This window comes from Trachemys scripta, chromosome 21 (assembly GCF_013100865.1).
Source record: "Trachemys scripta elegans isolate TJP31775 chromosome 21, CAS_Tse_1.0, whole genome shotgun sequence".
Lineage (NCBI taxonomy): Eukaryota > Metazoa > Chordata > Testudines > Emydidae > Trachemys > Trachemys scripta.
The window spans coordinates 9,990,054-10,011,003 of NC_048318.1; the positions used below are offsets into that span (position 1 = coordinate 9,990,054).

Consider the following 20,950-nt stretch of genomic DNA (forward strand, 5'->3'; position numbering starts at 1 on the left):
GGCTTTGCTGCTGAGCAGTAAAACCCCCTCTCTCTCTTGTCCACCATGATCAGGATACACGCCCAGGTTGTGGCAGACCCCAGGGCACTCCCCTGCTCTTTTGAGGGGTGTGAACTGGGGGCCGCCACCTCCTGGGGAGAGTCACTGGTGAGCGATCCCTGTCCGAATCCCCTCTCCGGCCCAAGAAGACAATGGCCTCTTGAGAAAGAGAGGGGGTTCGGACAAGGATGGCCCACCTTAAAGGACGGTCGCCTAGGAGGCAGGAAATCCCTGTGCAAATCCCTGCCGAACAAGCAGCTGGGGGATTTGAACCAGGATCTCCCACAACCCAGGCGAGTATTCTAACCACTGGACTAGAGAGTGAGGGTAGCAGTGAGGCTGGCCCAGAGCCCATTTAACTAAAGTGGAACAGCTTCAACAGGCAAGAAGGAGAACTGTCCCAGTCACTGTACTGTATTAGGGTAGTGACATGCAGCCACATTTGAACCCATATCATCTCACAGCCCAGGCACATAGCCTAATCAGTAGACTACAGAGGAAGCCTTACCTAGTTGCTAGCCCAAAAAATATTTAACTTACGTGGAACATCATCCACAGGCAAGAGGTAGGGAGCCCCCCCCATTGCTAACCAGCAAAGCCCCAGGCACACCCACCAAGGCTGCAGTCAACATCTATCCACAGCCCTTCTTAAGGCAGATAGAGAGCACATGTAAACCTGCCTCTTCCACAGCCCAAGGACATACCCAAACCCCTGCACTCTAGAGGGAGTGCTGTCTTTGCTTTTGCCCAAGCAATATTTAATTAATGTGGAACAGCGTCAAGCTACAAGCAAAAGCATGGAAGCCCCTGATCACGCTATACAGAAACTAGGGCATGCACCCGGGTTGTTGGAGACAAGGCTCTTTGCAGTCCTTCATCATAGCAGGGAATTTAAACCCATGGCTCTCCTAATCTAGGTGAATAGCCTAACCACAGGACTGCAGAGGGCAGTGCAGGCTTTTGTCAGCCAAAATAATATTTAATTAAGGTGGATCAGCTGCAAAAGGCAAGTCCAGACCCCATGTATAGGAAAGAGGATGAAGGTAACAGTCAGCATCATGATAGAGCGAAGACATATATAAAGCAGACACTAGAAATGATATTGCCCATCCCAGGGCAGCATGGGTTTACATTATGTCATAGCAGCATTTGATGAGTAGGAGCATTCTGCCTTGTTACAGAGGGAAATATTTCACACCTGCCAATTTTTGAGTTGACCTAATTGAAAGCCTTTTTGGCTAGCATACATACCTAATCTATAGTTTACCCAGATGCCAATTCTGCCTGACTCCAAGCCTCTTATGCTTAAATAAAAATTTCAAAACCACAAAACTGGAAGAGTTGAGCCTAGCGAACTCTAATTGTCAGGTTTGGACACATCATCACCCTGAAACATTCATCCCGCTTCACTTAGTGCACAATTGCTCCTAGAGGCTGGATTCAGAGGTTGTTCTAATACAGAATTCAGTAAGTGCTGTAACAGAGTTCTCTACATGCTTAAGTGTTAGTGGGTGGGAGAGAATGTACTATGTTGCTTCCTCTCTAAAGTAGCATTAATTACTCTAAAAAGGGACTTAAAATGTGGCAAAGCAGCTGCTGCCAAGAAGAATTTGCCCGCAGCAATCACACGTTAATTATTACGTACTTATATAGTTCAGCTTGGAGAAGGAAGGTTTGTAAAACTTGTCAGTTTAGACTTTTAGCCATCGTCCATGAGCATTAGTAATAAATCAGACGGTTTTCCACTGAGGTTTATTATGAGATCTATAGTAAGAAGAGACCTGAATAACAGATCATTTGTTTTTCTCCGTCTCTATCCCGGTGTTTTTCTCCATCTGCTGTTATTCTGCCCCCATGGTCTTCAGTTGGCGTCTGTTCTCCAGTCTGTGTGGAAGTCCCATCAGAGACGGAGGCTGTCCAAGGAAGTCACATGAAGCTGCTCTGTATCTCCTGCATGAAGAGAGAAGAGGTTTCTGCAAGCACCGTGGTGGAATGGTTCTACAAGACTGAAGCGGGGAAAGATGAGCTGGTATGTATATTTGCTAACCTAATTCATTGCTACCATACCCCTTAGTATGTGGGAAATGTCCAGGGAATGTATGGGGGGAGCGAGGTAAAAAGGCCTGGGAAAACATTAACTTGGGTTCTGTGGTACGGTTTTGGTGAAGGTCACACAAGGAAGATAAGAAAAACAAGTGTAATTTGGGTTGTGTGTCACATCTGAAGTTTGATTTGAGGAAGACAGAAATGTCCAGAGGCCACTCACACAATACTGAAAATGACAATGCTCCTTCAGTTATTTAACCCCACCCTTGCACTACAGTGTTTTCATTTATATGGCACATTTCAGCCAGAGATAGCAAAGCACTTTGCAAACATTGTCTCATAACTGTCTCCGCCTAATATCACTGATCCATAAATTGAGTTGATTATGTGTCATGCACCAGCACTCAGAAGGCCCAATGGAGTGCAAGACCACCTTGTGTGAGGTGCTGTACATACACATAGTAAGAGACAGGCCCTTTCCCAAAGAATTTACAGCCTAAATAGACAAGGCAGCTGAAGGGTGAGAGGGAAACAGGCACTGAAACGTGAACTGACTTGCCCAAAGTTACAGAGTTGGTCAGTGGCAGAGTGCAAGCTTGCATTGTGCATTTTGCCTAATTTTGTTTTGCTTTATGCTACTTACAGGAGAAGGCAGCTGATGTGTTTCCCCCAGAACCAGATCCTAGACTAGGTTTAACAGACTGCTGGCTGAGACTGCGAGAGGAACAGCCACAATATAGTAATTTGGCTTCGCTCAAACTTCACAGTGTGACTGCAGGGTAGCGATGCAAACAGTCAAACGTGGGTGGAGAGTGCACAATTAGAATATTGGAGGATGGACTGCCACATCTTGTTACCCATTATGATGTGCCAGTTAGTTGGCTGAACAGTCTAGATATACAGTTGGAGGCATATGAAAGCCAGGTCAGAACCAAGACTAGAATTTAGGAGTCCCAATTCCTGACATCAGAATTTAACCCCGAGATCTTGCCTTCATGCCCAACGATTGTTCTCTAAGAGTCAAATCTCATCCTATTGAAGTCCACGGAATTATAGCCATTGAATTCCCCGAGGCCAGGCTTTAGCGCTACATAGCTCTGTCACCTGCTGTTTTAATGATGATGGCACAGTGATATCCCTATGAAAGTTACTCCATCATCTGATTCAAGAAGCATGGTTAGACTATCTCTGTGTGATCCTTTGAAGGCTGTCTGGGGGGATGTTGGAACTGTCCTTCTAAATGAGTTAAAATAGAGGGATGTGGATTTGAAGGAAAAGAAGCAACAGGTTTCTTAGTCCTGAGTACTTGGAGGCCTGACTATATGCAGTTCTTGCATATTTTCATATGTGCAAAGTCTTTGTTTCATCCAGAAAACAAAGCTAGTGGCAATGGTGAGTTCCAGATACGTCCCCCCTGTTTTGAGCTCTGATCTGGAGGGACCACTTGGAAGGATGAGAAGGGAATTCAGGATTGGCTTATCTGCTGAGCATGCTAATGAGTGACTCAGGGGGTGTTTTAATGGTATGGACTGTTGCCCACTAGGAACTGACAAGAGGGTCCACATGCTGTCACCAACCTCCTAAGCCACCGTTCGGTGCTTCTCATCTGAGCTTCCAATAGGGAGCCCATATGCCTGTCAGTAGAGGGGGTGAATCTGATTTTTAAACACTTGCCTCCCTTCTTGCACCTGCAATTTGTGAGTGCAAATAGTAGTGGGGAGAGATTTGCATCTGCAATTATTCATGGGCACAAGTTAGGACATTTAGACACAGAAGGACCGGCTCTATGGATACACCCATTCATGACCTCCAGTGCAGAACAACTTACACTCATAAAGCTGAGCGTGCAGAAAGGGAGGCCCAGTTCAGCACAGGGTGAAAATCAGGACTCCAATGCTCATGGCTGTTGTGATGGACTCAGACCAGAAAGATAGAAGAGAGTAGTTGAAAGCAGGTATCTCAGCCTCAGAATGAGTAGGTCCCTGTTCCCTGGACAGCCAAACAAAGGCTATTCCAGGCCAATCAAGACACCTGATGCCAATTTAACCAGTTAAGGTCATTAGGCTAATGCTGGCACCTGACCTCAATTAAGGCTGTTAGGCTAATGGAGACAGCTGGAACCAATTAAGGTCCCACTCATACTGCTTAAAAGCTCTCCTTTCGCACTCTTCTCTAGAGAAGCCCAGGTAGAAGGAGAGGAAACATTGCTGAATCCTGAGGCAAGGGTGAAGCTAGGAAAAGGGGACTACTAGGAAATGGCCCAGAGAATCAAAGGAGTGTTGGTGGTGAAGGTAAAGCGGCCAACAGCTGCTACCATTAGGGTCCTAGGGCTAGAACCTGGAGTAGGGTGGTTCCCTCCTCCTCCCCCCATGCTCTACAGAGATTCCCTTGAGAAGGGAAGCAGACCTTAGAGCTCAGGAGGCACAGCTTGGCCTCCTGCCTGGACCAAGGAGCAACAGAGACTGTGGGTATTCCACCTCCTATACTGTCCTGTGATGAAAGTAGCTCAAGAAACTGACTTTTGAAACTGTACTGAGAAAGGGAGGCCTTAGTGAGCTTCTGAGGCCACTGAATCTGCCTGGAAGTGTGGGACCCACCAATACAGGCTTGGAACTTTGCTCCCCTGTGTAAATAAGCCATTATATTTATCATCACACTTTCAGTTTTCTCTTGCAAAACCTTTGTTTGGACCACAATTTCCGGTGCTTACAAACAATTGTTTGTATTTAATATGGTAGCATGATCCAATGGACTTAAGCACTAGCCTGGGAGATAAGGGTTCTATTCCTGCCTCTACCTTGGACCTGCTTTCATCTTGGACAAGTCACTTTGCCTATCAGTGCCTCATTTTCCCTACCTGTATAATGGAAATAATTCTATTTGCTGTCTTTGTAAAGTGTTTTTAGTGCTCTTCATCTGGAGATCTCTAGAAGTATTAACACCTGATGCTTCAGGAAGAGAAACTCTAAACCACCTGGTAGCTGGGAACTGTTCCTAGCTAGAGGGGAATCCCAGGGTGGGGAGTAGGAGGCATCCACAAATTGATAGGTGACTGTTCCTTCCCCCCCATTTCTCTACAGATCTGTGAATACAGAAAAGTATACCATGAATTTCCAAGCCGCTTCAGTGGCCGGCTACAGTGGAACGGGAGCAAAGACATGCAGGACGTGTCCATCACTGTATTAAATGTGACCTTGAATGATTCGGGGATCTACACCTGTAACGTCACCCGGGAGTTTGACTTTGAGATTCATCGCCCACTCTTCACAAGCTCCAGATTGATCCATCTCACTGTGGTAGAGGAGGGTACGGAGGACTGGTGGAAATACTTTGAACCATTGGGTGTGACCTGCCTTGCCAAGGGCCAAGTCTATTGCAAACCGGACAATGCTCTTTTCAGTGGTATCCCTGGTGAGGGGTGAGGAAGCTGCCAAGGAATAGGTCATTTGCAGATGCTTCTATTTCCCCAGCCACACTTTCTTACAAGTCTGACACGGGCTCCGATATGAAACCCTGCACCTCTTGTGCTGGGCATAGTCCCAGTTTCAGAGCTCAGAAGTGTGTCCTGGCCTCATCCAGCAGCTCCTGGGCAGGGGAACAACCAGAGAAACATGCGGTACCAAGCAGGAAGTGCAATGGGCTTCCTGTTTTTCAGCTCAGTGCACACACTACTCCCTAGTAGCTCTCAGTACACCATTCTCGCAGGGAGCAGCAGCAGTGTAGTTGATGAACTGGTGATGGCTTCCCTCCACCCCTTCTCTTTTCCTCCCTCCCCCACTGGGTGTGATCTCTCTCCATCTCCCTCTGTTTCTTTCCTGCCTCCAGCTGTGCAATTCCTCTTTTCTTCACGTGCATTTCTCCCTTCCCCCTCAATCAGTGAAATGCTGGCCATACTAAGTCAGTAGGAGTGGTGTCACTGACTTCAGTGGGCCAGAGTTTCCACATCATATCTGTCCTGATTGTGAATCTTTCCCTTCTCTCCTCCAAGTCCTGCTATTTCTTGGCCACCATTAAAAGCATTTTGATTCTGTATTCATTTCTGATAGTCACCTCATTGTAGGGTGACCAGACAGCAAGTGTGAAGAATCGGGACGGGGGTGGGGGGTAATAGAAGGCTATAAAAGAAAAAGACTCAGAAATCGGGACTGTCCCTATAAAATTGGGACATCTGGTCACCCTACCTCATTGCTGCACAGGATATCTAGCAATGCATCAGGGGTTAGAAAAAGAAAGCCCCATGAAAACAAATCAACATCCAGGATAAGATCAGTTAAAATTGGGGGGGGGGGGGGCGTGTGTGCTTACATGCATATGCTTGCTCTGAGGAGAACATAACTGGACCTAGTAGCAAACTGGAGTACATGTATATTTTATTTCCACGAGCGTGCAGGGTGGAACAGCTGATGGAAGTCTCCCCATAGCCAAACCCTGCCCCTCTCAGACCAGGTTGAGCTTCTTCCTCCACTTCCGGCAGCTGGTTTGGGGAGAGGAGCAGGAGACCGCTGCTCAGGTGCTGCAGTTCAAGGTGACATGTAGCTATATTGCCAGGCTCTGTTCTTCATTTAGCTACAGCCTCCTAAGCTTCTTCACAGCTACTCGTTCAAATGGCAGTTGAGACCCTGCCCCCATTTTCTGCAGCGCACTCGGCCTGCTGGCCTTAGTTCCAATAAGAGAGGTACCTAAGCCTACAGTCCTGTGTCTTCTGTTGCTCATTCTTGCAGGTAACTCTATCTGGTTGAAAACAGGAGAGGGCTGGTTCTTTGAGAACCAATTTTGTACTGCACCATCCTCTAAGAGATCAATGATTTATTTTAATTGTTTCCCCAACAGCTGGAGAAGATTTCACATCTGTCATCTCTGAAATTATGATGTATATTCTCCTGGTTTTCCTCACCTTGTGGCTGCTGATAGAAATGGTCTATTGCTACAGGAAGGTCTCCAAAGCAGAGGAGACTGTACAGGAAAATGCGTAAGTAAAAATCCTACAGAGCTTCTCACCTGCAGCAGAAAAAACTGGGGTGTAGTTCAGAGGGTTCACCAGGGGATCTGGCCACCATTAAAAGCATTTTGATCTTGTATTCATTTCTCTTGCTGCATCTCAGAATCCTTGTGAAATGTAGCAGGATTGAATCTCTCCTGAGAGAGGCTATACACTAGGTTAGCAAGGGACAGTTACAACTCAGAATGAAGGCATGTTGGCCAAGCTGTGCAGTGCCCCATAACTGGGGTATTGGAAGGCACCTTGTCAGAACGGTGTAGGAGACACTTTCCCAGGACCTGCCTGCAATTTGCCTAACTCATGATCATAAGCATCACACGCTGTTTTTAAAGACTGAGGCAAAGACAGTTCCAGTGTGACAGCTGGAGATTATTCCCATGCTGTATGTGTCCCTCCTTTGTACATCAGATAACAAGGTCCTTTGTGTGGAGTGGGGAGAAAATATTCTTATGATTTTATCCTGGGTCAAACTCTGCATCTGCCCTTGAGAAAGGAGCACACCGAAAACCTTTTTGGAAGGGGCATTCTCCGCAGTGAGAGTCACCCTGCGCTTTACTCAGTTAAGGGCTGACATGTCAGAGGTGCCAAGTTACAGGCGCTCGGTGCCTCCAAAAATAAGGACTTTCAAAGGATAGCAACTCTCAACTGGTCTTTCCCTTGAAGCATCTCAGCTTATGCTTGCAGCTAGCACCCACCCGGGGTTCTTTTTACCTGTGGTGAGCGCTCTCCTTCGATCTGTAGGACTGACTACCTTGCCATTCCGTCGGAAAACAAGGAAAACTGTGCTGTGCCCGTGGAGGAGTAGCCAAGAGTAGATGGGCCATGACCTGCAATAAGGTACGCAAGCTTGATACAAAACAAGGGTGTGGCTAGAGCATTGTGCACATGTGGCTGATTCTGCTCCCTGACTTGTGGGGCACCCTAAAACCACTGGGGAGAGGTGCAGGAAAATGGGGCGGTTATGTTATCCTGACAAAAAGCTTGGAGAAATGGGGGAGGGGTCTATGTATCCCAGGCTTGCTTTGGGTCCAACACTTCCACCATGGCTCTGGAAGCAGTTAAGCATGTTTGGATTGTGGGGTGCATTAAGATTATTTTTAAAATCTTAATAGCAAAAGATCTGGCTGTGCTGTAGCCTTGTTCTGCCAGGAATGTATTTATCAGACACTGATGTGCCCCACAGTAGCTGAGCACTTAATATATTTCTCCTCACACACACCTCAGTGAAGCAGGACAGGGCTATTATCCTCATGTTACAGATGGGGAAACTGAGGCAGAAAGACTTGCTCAAGTCACACACACAGTCTATAGTAAAGCAGGGAATTGAACCCAGTTTCTCCACTGTAGAGCTGCTCAGCCATTTTTCAATGAAACCTAGTTGAAGCTGGGCCTCGGGGGTGGCAGCATTGGGATTGCTGCTGCTAAGGGAAATTGAAATTCTGGACAATTTTGCATTTCCTTTCAGGAACACCGTATTTTGGTGTTTCTGAAACACAATTTTCAGGAATCTCCAATTTGCTGGGGAAACTCTGGTACATCTGTTTGGCTTCTCAGTCAGAAAGAAAGCAAATTTGTCAGTAACGAAATCCCCAAGTTTCAGCCAGTTAATCCAGAGTCCCATACTAGTGCTGAACCAGTCTTCCTTTACTGCTATCCATAGACCAGCCCTTTGCATTTTGTAGGCATTCTTCTAATGCACCCTAGGTCACCAGGGAACTGAGGTCTGGCTCTGGTTGCTCATTGGGTGTAGTATATGCTACCCTGACCATCTCTCCCCAATTAAAACAAAAACAAACCTGTTGCTATTTCAGAAGTGTGTTGGTTCCCCCTTGCTATTTCCAAAAGATGCTGCAGTATTTCTATTTTCACACAGGGCTCAGAGCCAAAGTTTAGAACTAAGCCCCATCTCTGTGTTTGATTGTATGCACTGTTGCATTTTTAACAATGCAGCTGTCTATGCAGCCTCTCCCGTGCTGTGAGCAGAAGTAACCTCACTTATCATGGTATACAAGACCATCCCTCTGCTAAGGAAGCATTAATCACAAGGTGTGGGGGTGGGTGGGCTTCTGTTCCTTGCAGGAACTCTGAAGTTGGAAGGACCAAGTCACTCCAGCCAGGTTTGGGAAAACTCTACAGCACCAGGAGGAAATAAGGGAAAGTGTAAATTCTCTTCCACTTGCCTTGGACATTGCACAGCCTTGACTTCAGCGTCATGACTCCATTTGCTAAAGGATTCTCCTTTGAAGCATGCTGAGGAAAAGGGGTTGGGGTGCGGGTGGCACTGCTCCTTCCTAAGTTTTGCCCCCACTCTCATCCAGTGGCCTTGTAAATACTAGTATCATTTATTACCCTCACCATATTCCTTTGCAAAATATGCTAATTCGACACTGCAGCATTGAGGGGTCTGTCACATTACCCTGACACACATGGCCATCAGCAAGGTCATTTTAGCATTGTGCTCACCCTTTTGATAAAGCCTGAACAGTCGCTTTAATTATTAAAAATATCATCATCCTGCTCCACCCCAATGCTTGCTATTTACCATTCAAATGCTTGCTCTCCATGCTGCCCTGGACTGTAGGCTGCTGTTGCAAACATAGGACAAGGATATGGAGAAGTAGAAGGTTCATAGCAGCTTAGAGCTGCAAGAAAATGTACATTAGCACTCAGCATGCAGAGAATTAGTGGGCTGCAAATCTACATGCACTAGCTTGCCATGCACACCCTGCTGCATACAAGTTCCATAGTGTGCTTTGACCTGCTGCAGAACATTTAGCACAGCAGGTTTCACACAGCCAGTTAGCCAGCGGCAAGCTAATGGGATGTAGGTTTACGGCCCAGCTTGCCGCACACTGATCCTGAATAGCCATGCCCTCAGGCTGTACCACTGCCACCTTGGGATTCCCTGCTATAAACGGCAACGATTCCAAGAAGTGATGTGTGTTTCATTTGGCAACTATTTGTCAGAGTTCTAGCTGTCTCTATTAGCCTTGCTCTGTTAACTTACACAGTAGATAGTGTTTGCTTATCATGGAAATAACCTCTATCAACTAGTGTCTTGCAACAACCACAGGAGAGCATCCCTGGGAGACGGATAGTCCCTGAAATTAGCGAAGTGTCCTCAAACAGAAGAGAGTTAAAGGTTGGAGCTCCTGAAGGGGGAGAGAGAGTCTGGTTTAGGTAAGCAAGCGAATGAAATGGACTGCTTATTCCCAAATGGGAAAATGATGAGGCAGCTTTGGAATTTGTGAAGCTTTTTATAACTCATTGAAAGTCCTAGTGGGACAGTTGCACCACCTAGAGTCAAACAGTGGTTATTTTCTCCCATAGCCCTTAATGTATTATTTCTTGTGATAATTATTCTCCATGCTGAATACTTGGTGTTAGTCTGATGTGACCTATTATTGCAGAGCAGTTCTCATGTAAATTAAGTTTCACTTTACACAGTATATACATAGCTGCAGATACAGTAGCAAGGTGGGGGGGTTGGCTTTGTTATATGTAAAACATTTAAGCATAGTGATGGTGGCTTCTCATTCAGAGAAGCATTAGTCTTAGAATCTGAGATTATGGGGGAAAGCATTTGTCTGTATGTAGAAGTGGCACATGAGGGTGAGATGCTGCTGAATGCCATTTGTCAGGAAAGGGGAGTTTTTGCTCCTAGCAGATAATGTGATATCCCCTGCTGCAATGACTGCTTTACAGCTTGGAAGAGTTAAGATGAATCTGCCACACTGTTTGCTCCTAAATAAATAGATAACGCCCTCACTGAGTCAGGCATGCTTTCTGCATAGGGACTTCCTCTGCTTTGTTATGCATAAATTGCTCTGATGTGATTTAAAGTTAGACAGGCCCAAACCAGAATTCTAGGTGATGTCTATTAGAGACCCAACTAGGATCAGGAGCTGCAGAATGCCCTGATTTTTGTAAATCTAAAACCCAGTTCCAAACAAACCTGACACACGGTGTCTGAAACCAGATCCCAGGTTTACAGCCTGAGCCCATCTGTAGATTAAGCATGCTCCATTGGCAATGCCTTAGACTTGGCATCTTAGAACCCAGTGTTTAAAATGGAGGAAGAACCCTCCCTTACTTAAAAAGAACAGGAGTACTTGTGGCACCTTAGAGATTAACAAATTTATTAGAGCATAAGCTTTCGTGGACTACAGCCCACTTCTTCGGATGAAGTCTTCATTTTTCCTAGGCCAGTGTATTCAGCCTGAAATGCTATGGGAGGAATATTAACCCTCAATCAATAACATCCCCACCCCTTTCTGATTTTCTAAACTAACCAGATGCTTTTTTGTGTCTTTCATCTTCCACTAACCCTGTAATTTATGAAGTGCTCCTATAGATAGACACTACTACCCTCTCAAATATTTTTAGGTAGGGGGAACCTATTTGTTGGGAAAGCTGTCTTAGGACTCCCTATCTTTTGATTGAAAAAGGGGGAGTGAGATGGCATTGCCCCAAGGCACTGTTAAAGATAATGTGTCTTCTGGGAAGATCATCCCCCACTGGCATCAGGAAAGACCCCTCTCTGTGTATATGGAAATAACAAGAGAGACTTAGAATTAGGTAGGACAATAAAAATAAAAATGAAGCACTCAACTGTCACTCTTTCATTTGTTCAATACTTTAATTCATAACGTATTTTCCATTGTTCTAGCTACTTTACATTGAGATTTGGCTGTGTAGCCTTTATAATTCCTAGTTTCCTAGCAGGTAAGTATCTTTATCACACCTTGCGCACAGCGCAAAGTTTATTACAGTTACAGAGCCAAACACAGTTAGCCAGACACCGCCTCAAAACACAACTGCTGTTCCTTCTGCATGTGGCCCAGCCCCAGAGTCTGTGTTGCCACCACAGACTATTCAACAAGACAGAGGTGAGCCTTGGCCTATAGCTCTCCCTCCCCGTTTAGAGTGTTACTACTCAAGAGGGGAAATGCCCACCGTGGGGATGATCATACAACCCACTCTTGTTGATGTGAGTAAATCCTTACTCAAATGGAATTATTTGCAAGAGTAAGGATTACTCACCTGAATTAGGGTTGCAGGCTCCAGGCCCTTGTGTGGGGAAAGGTAGTCCAGGAATGTAGCAGCACTACTTGGCCATGGAGCATTTGATGAGGTGTGAGCTGTGGAAAAAAAAATGCATTGCAACCCGCTGGTAACATGGCAAAAGTGCTGTTAATGTACAGTACCAAGAGTGCAGGTTGGTGCTAACATATTTGTTCTGTTTAAGTGTTATTTAATGGGGGAGGGAGACATGTAGGTTCCCAAGCCATCTCCGAGGAATGATACTGATGTGGCACAAGCTCCGGCCTTTTGTTGGAGAAAGTTGCTGTTTCTTAGTAGCAGCAGCAGCTGCCAGTCTCCCCCATTGGAGGGCTGCTGGGGCAGTTTAGATTGAGCTTGGAAACGGAACATGCCCGAGCAGCTCTGGCTGCTGCATTCTTCTAACTCAAAGATCAGATTCAGGAAGCTGGCCCTTTAATGTTAGCAATGAAACTGACCAACAGGAGTGAGGTAACAAAAATAGGAGGAGGAGCCTCCTGAGTCATGTGCAAATATAATTCCTTCCCCAGAAGGAAAGTCCTTTCTCCACCAAAATAACACACATTCATTTCCTAGCATAACACACACTGCTGCAAGGAACGACAAGCAGGGACAGCATCAGGTCAGTCCATCCTGGACAGAGGGAGATTGGGATAGAAAAGAGCTGATTATCCTGCAGCAGTGAGGTGAGGGAGGGGAGAAAATGGAGCCATGCAAGCACTGTAGCTGCAGAATGTGTTTTGGGGGCTAGCTCTCCCTGTGTAGCTAAGGGAATGTTCAGCTATGGCTGAGCAAGTGGAGGGGGAGAGTAACGTACTATTTTGGCTGGTTTGCACATCTAGAAAAAAGCATGTTATGGCACAAAAGAGATTCACCTGCATGCACAGAGAGAGAGAGCACAGACTGATCAGATGGGGAGTGAACATTCAGTACAGTTCTCTCCTGCAAACAGTACATCACGGTAGTCATTTCTCAGACTGGTTATTCCAGACACTTTGGGCTAGTGGTGTCCACCCACAGTCTTGGTTAAACAAGAACAGAGGTAATTTCACAACCAGTGCCCTCCCACATCTCAAAACCTCAAGCCAGGTTCCATTCTACCACACCAAGAAGCCATCAGTGGTAGCAAATCAGAGCCTAACAGCTTGCAAACTGCCAGGTGCAGCTGTGCTGAAATAAGTGAAACCCACAGAGGATGCATGCAGGGTTTGAGGGGGAAAGGAAGAGCAGCTTCGCTGACAAAAATTCTACAGTAACAAGCCCAGAACGTTACCTTGTAGAATAGTCACTGCAAGGAGCAAGGCTCTTCCTCTAGGGTACTGAAGTATTCTTTGGAGAAGGTTGGTTCTGGATGCCTGTGGAAGGGACCTGCGCTATAGAGCATGCAGAAGCCTGCACTGTTGGCTATGCTCTTCTCCTGTCAAACATCAGCTAATTGTAGTAAGTAACCAAAAGATCTTGCCCTCAAACCTGGTACAAATTATCATGGGATGTTCATACCCTGCCTACAACTCAACTGAAAAGACACTAGTCATCTTGACTGTGTATCTCATAGGTGGACTACCTGCCCTCAGCCTGTGTAGAGGGGGAAAAGCTCATCTGTTTTGGATGGTCCCCAAAAAGGCAAAGAGGACAGAGCTGATTTTCCCTGAGGTGCCCCTACTCTTTCCAGCAGCACTCTGAGACCCCTTATCCAGCAAGGTCCTGGGGGGAAGATGAAAGATACTGACCCTCAGAAGTGCTTGACACTAAGCTCTATTTAGCAGCTTGTTTGGTGAGAGAAGCACTGGCCATTTTAGCTTTGGGCTGGATTTGGAGAGAAGAGATTTCTTCCAATTCCACATTCCAGTGCTGAATGATGGAAAAGCCACCGTCTACCCTGCTCCAACTCCTCTCCATTCTGATACGGCTAGCTGCATGGCAGGTGATGTGTCCAAGCCCTGGAACGCAAAACTACCATGAAGAGGAACGGACTCCGAGGCCATAGGAGAGGGGAGAGTGCCCCTGTTCCTAGGTACTAGTAGGAAAGGAATCCTCTCTTGTGTACTTAGCATTCTAATGCACAGAAATTTAGACTGAGGGTTGCCATTGTATCCGGTGTTCAACCTCACTCTGCCTCGGCATTGCAGCACACATCTGTTCTGAGGAGCTAGAGGGGGAGTGAGTTGAAGGCAATGTTGTAACAGTGTTAATGGTGTTATGCTACTGTGCTTCAAGTTTCTAGCCACCACTAGAAGCAATGGAGCCACAGCACCCTGAGAGGGGCTGTTCGTGAGAGTTCGTGCCCAACTCAACACACTCCATCCAGCAGTTTGGAGAGCTGCCAAGGTAGGCAGTCAATCTCTTAGATGCTTACCTGACCCACATCCAGCTCTATCACTGCTTTCATTCCAATGAGGAGCTGGACCTTCCTCTTTACTTGCGTGGGAATCACTGCAGATCCCTCACAAAATGTCTTGCAGTGCACATCAGCCAACTGGGGTTATGGTCTCGACTGCAGCTGTCCATTTGTAACAAACAATCCCCTCTCCCCCCCAGCCCTAAAAATGTAGGTTAGGAAAATTAGCTGTTGATAACTAAGCATATACATGAAGAGGAAATATTGGGTTGAACTGTCCCCTTTATACCCGAGTAAATCTTTGAATCCATGGACTTGTCTGGCTCTAAATGTGAGAAGAACTTGGCTTACTGTACCTGACTGATCATTATCTGTTTATATTTGGGATAGGAAAATGGGTCCATTTAAGGGCTGCTGCTGGTGACACAAGCATTATTTCCACAGAGCAGCTTTCGGGTCAGGGCTCAGTAAAGCCAACACATTATGCCTGCAGCAAAAACCATCTCTTCCTTTTAAACTGTGCATTAAAAAATAAATTTGGGTACAAGGTTACACTTTACTAGAGATGCACCCTTTCTGTCCACAGATTTTTATTTGTTTTTGTCTGAAGTGGTGTAATTTCCAGTTCGGGTACACATACCCGCTACCTCGGATCAAGATAACATGGGCATATCTACTTGAGCTAGAAATTACAGCTCTGTTGTAGACCTACTGAGTGAAAGAGATCTTAGATAGGAAACTGATTCCAAATTGGCATGTGCAATTTAACCATGCAATCAGCTTTACCAGAGAGCAAAGTAGTCAAAGCTGGAGCGTTCATGTCAGGGTTAGAGCTTGACATTCACAACTACCATCCAAGATTAAAATATTTACATCCTGTGTACGCTGATTTTGAAATTGTGGTTCAGGCTTTAGCTGCATAGGGAGTTCAGAGTTTTGTGACCTTGATTCTTTTTATTTTTGCTTGTCAGTATTTTAAACCCATTTTTTAATCATGATTCTTCCTAGCTAAAGCGGGGCTTGTACTATACATTAAGGCTAGAACCCTTCCAGAAGCATGGTTGCTTTATAGTCAAGTACACCGGCTGAAACTGTTTCCATTCTTTCTCCACCCCACTCTACCAGGAACACAGCATTCCCACTAATGCAAAGTTTTGAAATGAGTCTAAGAGTGTTTGCCTACCCGTCTTCCTTCCCTGCTCCCAGATCTGAACTACACACTTACCCGAGGATGGTGTCTTTCACAAATAAGTAAGTCTTGAGTTTATGTAACTAGGCCCCCATTTTCAAACACAGGCACTACATGGACCCTACAGCCCAAAATACCTGTTTTCAGGTAAGCACCAATGGGCAGAATATAGGTACCTAATTTAGGCAGCCAAGTTTGAAAACTGGGCTTAGCAAGGAAACTCCTTTTTTCTCCACATATGGAAAGATTAGAGCTGAGAAGGTGTGTTCCCGATGAGCTGTCTTTCTATCCCTCCCTCCAGTGCTGCAGCATCTCACGCAGCACTATTTAGACCATTCGCTGTTTATGTTACTTTGTGTGTATTATATCTGGCTGGGGCTTTAACTGCAGCAGGAAGGGGAGTGGAGTGGAAGGATAAACCCTTTAAAAAATCTATTTCACAATGGGTCAGACACTGAAAATCAAACCAAACTGTTCTGCCTGTGAACCTGATTGGTTATGCACAGTGGAAGGACGAGGGCCTGGCGGGGCAGAGTGCCAAACGAAGGCTACGATCCTCCCCCACACAGGTCAGCAGGGCAATAAATGTATCTGCCCATGTGTTCAGGCTAGGTCAAAACAGGCGAGCCTCACAGAGAAGAGACTAGGGTGAAAACTAACTTTCAGCTGTACTTACAGTATCCTCCCTTCCATCTATCTCTGTCTCTGTTTTACCACTAGAAATCTCTGCTAGATTATCAACAAACTTTTAACCATAAGCACACCTCAGGCTGGGATTTTCAAAGGACCCTAAAGAAGTTAGGCACCCAACTCCCATTGAAATGCAATAGGATTTGGGTACCTAATGCTCTTAGTCTCCTTTAATCCCAGACTATGTGTGTGTCTTAATTCTGGCTCCCTATTGACATTAAATAATCTACTTCAACCCCTAATGTGGGAGGCAAAGAAATGGGTGTGTTTCTTCTCTGCAAGTGGGGCAGAGAAGCAAAGGGTGAGGGTCTGAGTTTAAAAAAAGGCTAGATAAGCAGAGCGATGAGACAACGAAGGATACACTAGCTGAAAGCCAGAGAGGAATTATTGCCAGGGGGCCAGGAAAAGCTTCCTGACACTAAGAGCTTGTCTATATGTACAGTTGCACTGACTTCACTAACAATATGATGTTAAACTGGTGTCACTGCATGTGTAGACACACTTAACTGTTTAGCTTGTAAATTTACAGGCTTGGGATTCACTGTTTTGTACCAGTTTGAAACTGGTTATGAATGGATACACAGTAATCTGCAGCAGTTTAACTAAAGCAGCACAAGTTTGTGTAGGCCTGTGATCTGCTGGATGGAACAGACTCTTCCAGGGAAGCTGTGGCTCTTGGACAAAACACTAGAAAATGGACTGCTGGGGTAAGGGGTAGACTAGATGGACAGATTTTTAAGTGGCTGTAGGAGACACTGAAAGGCCTGTGACTGAGAAACAAACCTTGACTGCTACCATCCATCTTTGGCCTTCACAGCTGGGGCAGGTTCCTGTCCTCCATAGCAGGATAAATATATCTGTACATGCAACCCATGAGCTAGATTACAGACTGCAGCTTCACCTCCAGGATCTAGAGTAACTTGCAAATACATTATGAGCTTCCTAATGGCATATTTAGGACAGAAACCACTAGGATCCCCACTCTCCTTTGGATTAAAACCTTGGAAAGGGGGAGGTTAAGCTAGACCCACAGTAACAGAGACATGAAAACCTTCCTTAGTCAGGGTCCTGGATCCCACCAGTGCGTTTGGGCTCTTGTGTCCTTAGAACAGCAGCAGGACACAAACCCATCCTCATCACAGCAGGGGGCACTGACCTGCCTCAACTTCCAGCCTTGGTCTCTTCTTTCCTCAGTGCTAGGGGCTCAGGCTGACCCTATGTTGCCCATTTCAACAGGAAATGCCAGGGAGACGTACAGTTTTAAGCAGCATTAAGTTAAATAAATAAGCATAAATACAATAAATTATATAAAGCAGTACATTCCCTAGGTTCCTGGGCATGTTTTTGTCTATAGTCCTTTGCCTTGTCTTTCTCCCCCTTCCCCGGTAGTCTGCTAAAATAGTCACGGTTTGAATTTAAGAGTCCCAGTCACACAAGACGCCAACAAGCCCCCCCCAGAGAGCTTCAGTACCTCCCCAGCCAAACTAGGCAGCTAGTGCATTTTTAGGAGGAGTGTGTGATAAATGGCTTAGTCAAACTCCTTCTAGAGCCATGTAGGCCAGTGCGATATGATGCAGGAAGGGCCAGTTGCTCACCGTGCTCTTTCAGCGCACGCAGAAGCTAGAGATGAAACAGACCTGCTAGATCATCCAGTACTCAATACTACCCTAAATGGGGCTGTGTCAGGTGATCTCACCTGCTTGAGAAAATCCTTCCAGAGTCAGAGATGGTGGAGATAGAGGGTCCATAGACCAACTAATCCACCTGGTAAGGCAAGATGGGGAAGCATGATAGTCACCACCGCAAATCCCCTCTATCCTTTCACCACGCAAAGGGATGTGCCACTGTTAGAGCTTGATCCTGAGAGCTGCTGACCACCTGCAGTGCGGGTTAGTGGTTAGTGCACAAGACTGATGATGTGGGGTTGTATTCCTGGCTCTACCACCGAAACATCTCATGTGACCACTCTGTGACTCAGTTTCCCCATCTGTAAATAAGGACAATGATACTCATCCAGTTTTGCAAAGCACAACATAAAGGCATGGTGTCATTCTGATGTCAGTGTGTCGTGTGTGTGCTCAGTACCTCAGGATCAGGCTCTAACCGTGTTGGGTTCCCATTTGTTTGGTGTGTCCAATAATAACTCCTACATCGTTGCCCTTGCTTCTAGTCTCCTCCAGTCACCGAAGCTCGCTCAAAAGCCATGGGCTCACGTATGGCATTTTCAAGTCCCCAGCGACTGCACCGTGTCCCTCTCCTGCTCCTCCAAGACAAAAGAAAACATGCCCACCTGCTGTGGGATTCACACCCAGACAGACATCTCACCAGCTGCCCAGCGAACATGGCGAGCCCAGTACGTTCCATACCACAGCCCTCAGGCTTCCTCTCTTGACCTCTGCTGGGTTAAAATGCCCGATCATTAAAAATTAATCATTTTAAATGGCCTTTCAAAATAAATACAAATGCAACAGCCTGAACTGCCTGCTGTGTGGATGTCCCTGTAGCTGCCACTATTGATAGCCCTGGCCTACTCTCATTCTAAAAGGTTTGCCACAATGCAACAGGAAACGCACCAAAACTTCCCGTTTACAGCATCTTTCTATGAAAGACAATTACCTGTGTGGCCGGTCCTTTTTTGCACCCCACTTCTAACACCTCCAGGGATCAGCCATGCAACGGGAGAGTGGGTGGCTTCCTGATACAGATCTATTCAATCCGTTTAGTTGCAATTGTGGTTTCTTTTTTTTTGTAAAAGGAAGCTGCTCCCTCTCCTTGTGAGTTTCCACCAGAGGTGAGATGTATGTAAATAGATATTGGATATTGGTACATGCCGAATGCCCTCACCTAGCCCACTATTTTATTTTATTTTTTGGGCAGAAGGGGGGTTAAAATAGTGAGCAACAAGAAAAAATAACCAGGGTGTTGTATTAAGTCAGAGCCATTAGGCTTTACATGCCTCTGACTGGGAAGTGAGCACAGATAGCCCTTTCAGCACAGCTGCAGCTCCTTAGCACAGGGGTGGCTTATTGACAGGGACACGAACGCATGGAGGGTTGAGGAAAACAGAGTATGTAAAGGGGACGTTGTCAAGTGAAAAAGAACCCACGGGCTAAATTCACTGACTTCAATGAGATATGCCAGGGTCCGGATTAGCCAAGAATACCAAGCAACAACCCACATCAGCGCCCTCTACTTTGCCATTAATGTAACTTCTATTAATAAAAAGTGAAATGTTTCATTGAGAAAATCTGGTTCAGTTTCTGTGCTTTACTCAGCAAAATTAGGCTGGCCAGTTTAATGGCGAGTTGCACCCCTACTACAGTATCCTAGCAGAGGGCTCAGAACAAACCCCATTCACTACTGAATGAGAGTCGTTTCCTAGAGAACTCTCATGGCTCAAAGCCTGCTCAATTCAGTAGGCTACACCTACAAGGGACTGATGTCTTCTAGCAAAATCCTCCTTATTCTCAATGGAGCAAGCTAAAGTTGACAGTGTCCCCTTTAAATACCTGTTCAACATTCAGGTACCCTCAGGCGGGAAGAGGGAGGGGGAGGGGCATTTGCTCCAATTCTTCCCTTTAAAACAAACAGACAAACAAACAGCCAGGAATACACAGAAGAGAGGTGCATGGGAACAGGTAAGCGCGAGCTGCACTCTCCCGGACAGTGCCTCAGTGCTGGGAAAGCACAGCTCCCCCATCGCATCCCGTCCTACCCCAGAGACGCTGCAGTTCAACCAGTGTTGGAGGTCTGCACCCACGCTTCTCCTCCTCAGTACATAGGCTTTTTTCCGCTTTTAAAATCTGTATATAATATATATATATATATATATTTATATTCTGTATATATATATTTATATGGTCTATATACACATATTGCACACAATCCTCTGGCCTCCTGTGTTCGCCTCTGTTAGTGGAAACGTTTCCGTTTCTCCTCTGGTTCCGACCCGTAGTCACGCGACCCGATGCCATTCTGCAGGTTTACTAGTGAATCCTTCATCTGCAAGACAAAAGCCACCCTGAGTGTTTGGCTGCTGTAAAGTCTTGGAGGCGCTGGGGCTTTGAACCTAGCCTCCCCGCCACGGGCTGGTGGAAGGTGTTCCTATTGCACTCCTTGGCTTGATACCAGAGTGCCTGGCCTGGAAGCGACAGGGAGTGAGAGGTGCGTGGCCAGCTAGGCAGATGGAGCATAGAGTGACAACTAGGACCTAGGTTTCTGACAGATGCATGTTATTAAAACGCTATTGGAAGCAAATGCATGTTACAAACTGCAAGGTCTGTACAGACAGCCTCCTCTCTGTGGGGGAGGGTGGACACCAACCAGCAAACAGGTAGCAGGGCAGGGCAGGAGTGTTCAAAAACATCATCCCCCTGCTCTAAAGTGCCCTAAAGGATCGCCAATGCTCACACGGAGCAGACCCCCTCCCTCTTTAAGCTCTCATGTGGAAGACCTGCACTCGGTAAGCTGCATGGGAGTCAATTTGTCTATTTTACCATGGGACTGTGGAGGGCTGAATGGATCAAACTGGGATGTGAACACCAAGCATTCCAGACCTGATGCTACATCCACGGTCTGGCCTATGGTC

The 20,950-nt window shown here is 46.2% G+C and overlaps 2 protein-coding genes across 5 annotated transcripts in view; one reads left to right on the forward strand and one right to left on the reverse strand.

The window, feature by feature from the left end:
- The window catches only part of SCN3B (sodium voltage-gated channel beta subunit 3), a 20,816-nt gene extending 9,125 nt beyond the window's left edge, over nucleotides 1-11,691 (forward strand). The window contains exons 2-6 of the mRNA XM_034754545.1: nucleotides 1,905-2,068; nucleotides 5,166-5,391; nucleotides 6,916-7,054; nucleotides 7,826-7,921; nucleotides 9,164-11,691. Of these exons, the coding sequence (XP_034610436.1) occupies nucleotides 1,905-2,068; nucleotides 5,166-5,391; nucleotides 6,916-7,054; nucleotides 7,826-7,889 (593 nt within the window). The 3' untranslated portion in view covers nucleotides 7,890-7,921; nucleotides 9,164-11,691. The remainder of the gene's footprint in view (nucleotides 1-1,904; nucleotides 2,069-5,165; nucleotides 5,392-6,915; nucleotides 7,055-7,825; nucleotides 7,922-9,163) is intronic.
- GRAMD1B (GRAM domain containing 1B) overlaps nucleotides 1,776-20,950 on the reverse strand; it is a 226,093-nt gene continuing 206,918 nt past the window's right edge. For 3 of the 4 annotated variants that reach the window (XM_034754537.1, XM_034754535.1, XM_034754539.1), the window contains one exon: nucleotides 19,102-20,364. In XM_034754537.1, the coding sequence (XP_034610428.1) occupies nucleotides 20,275-20,364 (90 nt within the window). In that variant the 3' untranslated portion in view covers nucleotides 19,102-20,274. Of the gene's footprint in view, nucleotides 1,990-19,101; nucleotides 20,365-20,950 lie in introns of those variants that run through there. The other variant, XM_034754533.1, reaches the window with a different exon arrangement.